The 6,741-nt window shown below is 43.1% G+C and overlaps 1 protein-coding gene across 1 annotated transcript in view; it reads right to left on the bottom strand.

Moving 5' to 3' along the window:
- Positions 1 to 6,741, bottom strand: part of Pak2 (p21 (RAC1) activated kinase 2) — a 58,391-nt gene that overhangs the window by 3,989 nt on the left and 47,661 nt on the right. Inside the window, exons 12-14 of the mRNA XM_040750945.1 lie at positions 4,005 to 4,104; positions 2,014 to 2,210; positions 304 to 441 (exon numbers count right to left, since the gene is read on the bottom strand). Coding sequence (XP_040606879.1) covers positions 304 to 441; positions 2,014 to 2,210; positions 4,005 to 4,104 — 435 coding nt within the window. The remainder of the gene's footprint in view (positions 1 to 303; positions 442 to 2,013; positions 2,211 to 4,004; positions 4,105 to 6,741) is intronic.

Raw genomic sequence — 6,741 nt, 5'->3', positions numbered from 1 at the left:
AGGTTTTTTTTTTGTTGTTGTTTTTTGAGACAGGGTTTCTCTGTGGCTTTGGAGGCTGTTCTGGATCTAGCTCTTGTAGACCAGGCTGGTCGCGAACTCATAGAGGTCCACCTGCTTCTGCCTCCCGAGTGCTGGGATTAAAGGTGCGCACCACCAACACCCGGCTCACCATTAAGTTTTTTACAAAAACTTTATTGCCAGAAATAAAAGCCTAAAATGCAGCAGCTGCCAGATTTGTGGCAAGTGAATAGGGAAACATCACTACAAAGCTTGTCCCCCAAAAGTTACCTTCACCAAATTTACCTGTAACAGTTCTTTGGCTGAACCCCTTTTCTCCACATCCATCTCCAAACACCGATTTAAGAAATCCCTAAATATTGGAGAAAGTTTTTCTGGATTCTGTAGTTCAGGAGTTCCATTTGTTGCTATCAGGTACAAAGCCTAAAAATAGAGCATTTTGACATATTAAGGGCACTCACCAAATGCCAGTGTATCAAGCTTCTTCACACCCTGGTTTGTCCCTGTACTCTCCAGTGGCAACTCTCTTCTTTCCCACAACTCAGGGACTATAGAGGCCTCTCTCCCAGGTCTCTCGGCTCCTGGCTGCTCTGAGACCTTCACTGCCCACCTCTTAGCTCGTATGGCTTTGTTTCAACACCCAGGGACTCCACGCAACAACTCACGTCTTTACCACAGCTCTTTAAACCGCCATCTCTAACGTTACTCCTGTCCTAATCTGTGGTGACTTCAGTAGCCACAGAGAAGCATGCAACATTCCCTGGTCTTTTGTCTCCCGACACTTCCTCAGATGTATGCTTATGGGCACATGCCCTCTCTTCAACAGAACTAGTAACTAAAGTAACTACCTACTCTACAGATCATCTTTTTCACTCTTAGTACTCCAATGCCAGCAATTCTGTGACAACACTGAGTCCCAGATCCCTCTGATCTTTCCAGTATCCATCATTTCCTTTTGTGTGTGTGGGGTGCATAATGGGGACAGAACCCAGGACCTCAAGCTGTTAGAAAGTACTTTGCTGTCAAGGTCAGCCTGGTCTTTGGTGATAACCTTCTTGCTAAACCCAGGATACCTAAATGTGTAGGAAAAGGCACCTGATGGGCTGGGTTTGTGGCTCAATTGATAAAGTGTGCATAGCATACATGATGCCACCGGTTCAGTTCTCAGCACCACATAAAACTGGGGGGTTGTGGCCAGCTGTGGTGTTGCATGCCAGCAGGATTTGCCGAAGGACTTGGAGGCAGGAAGATCATGAGTTCCAGGCTGAGGCCAGTCTGGGCCACACATTTTAAGCCGGGAAGTGGTGGCGCACACCTTTAATCCTAGCATTTGGGAGGCAGAGGCAGGTGGGTCTCTGTAAGTTCAAGACTAGTCTGGTCTACAGAGTAAGTTCCAGGACAGCCAGGACTGTTTCACAGAGAAACCCTGTCTTGAAAATCCCAAAACCAAAAGTCAAAAAACAAAAAACTCACAAAAACCAAACCAAATAAAAAAAATTAGGTGATTATGGTACACATTTCCATGTCCAGTGCTTGGGAGGTAGAGGTAGGAAAATGATAAATTCACGGTCATCTTCAGCTACATATACAACAAAGAAAAAAAAAAACCCAAACAACTGTCTAGGGTACCTCAACTCTGTAGAACAGCAATTACATTTACATACACAAAACTGTTATGACTCACCACCCCAAACCTACAACTTTCTACTCTGTAACTCAGAGGAATGTAGTTTTTGGATACAGACAAGGAGCTCAGACCTCACCAACCACATTCTAAATTCTTGTGCAATGGTTGACACAAGCAAGTATTTCTTCCTGGGCCTGACTGATGGCTCCAGGGAAAGATAGTGGCTGTCAAGTCAGACAGCCTGAGTAAGGGGAGAAGCCACCCCCACATGTGCTATGGCACACATATGCCCCTCCACTCAAACAAACAAAAGCAAAACCAGTTAAAAGTGTTTTCTTACAGTAAAGCTAGTGTTTCACTGGTCTTACCCGCAGAGGATTTTCATTGAGGTATGGAGGCTCTCCTTCAACCATCTCGATAGCCATGATGCCTAGGGACCATATGTCAACTTTGGGGCCATAGGCTTTCCGTGTAACCACCTCTGGTGCCATCCAATATGGTGTTCCAACCATAGTACTGCGTTTGCTCTGCTCAGGGGTGATCTGGGCACAGAAGCCAAAGTCAGCTACAGAAGAAAGAAAAGCACCAGGGTTAATGGTTTCATGTCTGCTTCAGCAGACATAGCTACACTCTGATCATCCACTCTCTTCTTTGGAAAGAATTTGAAAATAATGCAAAGCAGAGTAAATTTAAAACTTTCTGAGAATGTTATTTACTAATAACTTTCACTGACAGCACACACATTAACAGGTCTTTCTTCTGAATAACTAATTCTAGTCTAAAGAGTTAAAATTGAGCCAGGTGGTGGTGGCGCAACACCCTTAATCCCAGCACTCAGAAGGCAGAGGCAGGCAGATCTCTGAGTTCGAGAGCAGCCTGGTCTACAAGAGCTAGTTCCAGGACAGCCTCCAAAGCCACAGAGAAACCCTGTCTCGAAAAACAAACATACAAACAAAAAAAGAAAGAAAAGTTTAAATTGAAAGAGGTAAAAAAATTATTCAAGGTTAATAATAAAACTAAATTCAGTGAGCTGGGTGGTGGTGGCACATGTCTTTTCACCTAGCACCTGGGAGGCAAAGGCAGTGGGATCTCTGAGTTTATGGCCAGCCTGGTCTACACATAGAAAAACCTGGCAATGTTCAGGACAAGGAAACTACATTTCTTCCTCCTTCTCCTAGACAGGATTTCTCTATGCAATAGTTCTGGTTGTCCTGGCATCTGCTTTGTAGACCAGGCTAGCCTAGAACTCACAGAGACCTACCTGCCTATAAATGAGAATATTAAAAGGTACTAGGTAAAATAGTATTTATAGCGAAAATGAGTACAATAAGCCAGGGACATTCCAAGTAATCTTAGAAAATTATCTAGTATGTTCAGGGGAGAACACATGTATGTTATATATGTATGTATGCATGTATTAATTGTATATATACAATCTTGAGGCCAGATGAGATACATGATATCATCTCAAAAACATCAGGGTAGGGAGAGAAGGCACAGTTTGGCACTCTGGGTTTGATCCCTAAACTGCATAAAGCTGGGTGTGGTGGCACACCTGTGACCTCAGCACTTGGGAGACAAAAGGTAGAACCTGCTGCTGCAGGTTATCAGTCAGCCTGGGCTATGTAGTGAGCTTAGCGCCAGCCCAGGCTACACAGCAAGCCCCCCAGTAAAATAACCAATGCTTTGACCATTTGATTATCTCATAACATTGTAGAGAATGCAGCTGAGGAGAGGGTGGGAGAGGGAGGTCCCTCTAGCAGATCAGATTTAAAAAATAAAAAGCTCTTGGTTCTTGAGTCAAGATAATCTTTGTTTTTTGAAAGTGGAGAAATCTTAGGTCCCGTGGAGTCCTCCAGACGATATAGTTGGGACTGTGGCCTCGGGAAAAATCTGACTGTTTCATGACTTCCTGTGTCTGACAGATACGGTCTTTGGAAAGGAGACTATTCTTTGTTACCCTGAGGTCAAGGTCATGGGAGATCTTCCTATGATGAGGCTGTCTCCAAAGCTTCTATGAGGTTGAAGGGGCAGGCTGAGAAAATACTCCAAACAATCACATCCACTCACATTTCCTATAAAGCAGAGTCCTATCAGGGTAGCACAGACACCAGTCCTCTGTGTATCATTTTGTTTTATTTTAATCTCCAAAACTAATTCCCAACATTAGTATTTTCCTTTTTGTTCATATTAAAAAAAGAACATCAAGTAACTTGTTCAAATCCTCATCAAGTTGTAAGATCTGCTATGAACACAAGTTGCTGGGTTCACAACACACATTTAACAAGCCACCACCCTTCACACACAGTCAACCACAGATACCACAGATACATTAAAATGTCACTTCGTTGTTACTCACTAAGTTTAACTGAGCCTTCCATTCCCAAAAGCACGTTGTCACTTTTGATGTCTCTGTGGATCACTTGATTAGCATGTAAGAACTCCAAGGCCTGTAAACACTGAACAGAGAAAACACCTATCAACAAAACAACCCAACAAGTCCAAGGGAGGTCACAGACAGAGCAATAGGTGAGTACTGCTCCGCCCAGCAGGAGGACCTCCAAGAGATAACATTTGGAAAGAAAAGACATCCTTTCACCTGCAAAGTGAAGAAAAACAAACAAAAGCTACTACTCTGTTTGGACACAATGCGTGAACACGCCTGTGACTTCAGCAGTGGAAGGCTGAGGGAGAAGAATGGAGAGCTCCAGGATAGCCAAAGTTTGGCCACAGAAAGCATCACTGGTTAATAAAAAAAAAGCAGGCAGGCCAAGGTGGCCCATGCCTTTAATCCCAGCACTCAGGAAGCAGAGGCAGATGGAGCCTATGAGATTAAGGCATCAGATCTCTGAGTTTTGAGTCTAGCATGGTTTACAGAGAGTTCCAGGACAGCCAGGGGCTACACAGAGAAACTGTGTCTGTGATAAACAAATAAGTAAAACATTCTCAAAAAGCAAGACTTTCTTCTACTGTCTGCCCTTGAACTCTGCCGTGCAGCAAAGGAGGAACAGAACTCTTGATCCTCCTGCCTCTACTTCCATAGCGCTGGGATTACAGGGATGGCCTTTTTATGTTTTTTGAAACAGAGCTGTGTAGCCCTGGAAGTTCTGGTACTAGCTGTGTAGACTTAGCTGGTTTCACACTCAGAGAGCTGCCTGTCTCTGCCTCCTGAATGCTGGGATTAAAGGTGGCCCCACTGATTTTCGAAACCTAGTTTTCAGTTTCACTTACACAATGATGACTGGGCCTACTTAACTTCTAGGCCTTTTCAGGCTTAAATGCCAGAAGCTACAATGCACTTGATAAGCATACACCGGATTCTGAAAAATAATCAACCTCAAGTGGGCTTGTGACCAGGCATAGGCATGGGGGTGTGCACCTTTAACCCTAGCACTTAGGAGGCAAAGGAAGGAGGATTTTTATGAGGCTAGGCAGAGCTATATAGTAAGACCTACACACACACACACACACACACACACACACACACACACACACACACACACGGTGAATCTGTGACTATTTCCACTAGAACCTGAGTGACCTCAAAGTCTTCATTGCTATTTATTTGTTTATGAAGATATATTTATTATGTATGCTTACATGCCAGGAAAGGGTACCAGATCTCATTACAGATGGTCTGTGAGCCACAGTGTGGTTGCTGGGAATTGAACTCAGGACCTCTGAAAGAGCAGCCAGCGCTCTTAACCTCTGAGCCATCTCTCCAGCCCAGATCTCAAAGTCTTAACTAATGTAAGACAGAAAAAGTAAGTAAGATTTGGGTAGTTTGGCTCTGTTCAGGGCTTCAATTCGGTCTATGCTGACGTCCTTGTGCTTTCATGGTAGAGTTCCTATCAAACCACACCCACAGCCTGAAGAAAGGGAGGTGGGGGTAGGGATCAGTGGCATAGCACTAGCATGCACGAGGCTCTGGGGTTCAATGCCAGCACCACAAAAACAAAATAAAGAATCCTTAGTATAAAAGAGCAACTTTTGGGCTGGAGAGACTCAGGTTCAATTCCCAGCCCCCAAATGGCAGCTCACAACCGTCTGTATCACCTTCATACAGATATAAATGCAGGTAAAATACCAATGAACACAAAGCATAAATAAACAAACAAACAAAAGAGTAACTTTCTTCTGATGCCTCACACCAGAAAGCATTGAGTAAAAAAACAAAACTTAAGTGTCTTCTTCCTTCCTTAAACAGAAAATGAGATTTTCAGGGGATTTGAGAGAGGCTCAGTCACTAAGCATTGGCTGCTTTCCCAGAGAACATGGGTTCACAGTAGCTCACAACTGTAACTCCAATCCCAGGGGATCCAATGCCCTCTCCTGGCCTCCTCAGGTACTGCATGCATACAGTATACAGACAAAAAACAAAAAACACCTATAACACAAAATAAAATACATAAAATTTCAAACAAAACAAAACTTTGGTCCAGTGTTCTTCAATATAAAGAGAGACTGTAAATTGTAAATCTGAGAAAAGTCAGTTGTAACTTTTATTATTCCCATTCCCATCATAGTAAAACAAAAATTTGTATACCATTTATAACAACTAAAAATCTTATTCCAAATATTCAACTACTCTTCTGTTTGTTTGTTTTAGGTCTCGTTTCTCTGTGTAGCCCTGCTACACATGCTCTGTAGACCATGCTGACTTTGAACTTAAAAATCTGCCTGCTTCTGCCTCCTGAGTGCTGGGATTAGCTATCAACTGCTCATTTAAGGTGGGGAAAAATATATCTATCTCAGTATACCTAACCAAGTTCTTGGAAAGGATAAAAAGTGGGAAAATATTTATATAAATTTGTCATAGTTTCTAGAATTCTGGCACATAAAGAAAATCAAAGTAACTGGATGTTGGTGGCACACACCTTTAATCCCAGCCCTCGGGAGCCAGAGGCAAGTGGATCTCTGTGAGTTATAGGCCAGCCTGGTTTACAAAACTACACAGAGAAACCCTGTCTCAAAAAAAAAAAAACAAAAAACAAAAAAAACCACACACACACACACACACACACACACACACACACACACACACACACACACACACACAAAAACAAAGTGAAGGGATAACAACTTCAAAAACTGTT

This window comes from Mesocricetus auratus, unplaced genomic scaffold (genome assembly GCF_017639785.1).
Source record: "Mesocricetus auratus isolate SY011 unplaced genomic scaffold, BCM_Maur_2.0 Super-Scaffold_100008, whole genome shotgun sequence".
Taxonomy (NCBI): Eukaryota; Metazoa; Chordata; class Mammalia; order Rodentia; family Cricetidae; genus Mesocricetus; species Mesocricetus auratus.
Note: the sequence above shows the minus strand (reverse complement) of the source record. Positions and strands in the feature narration are given on the sequence as shown.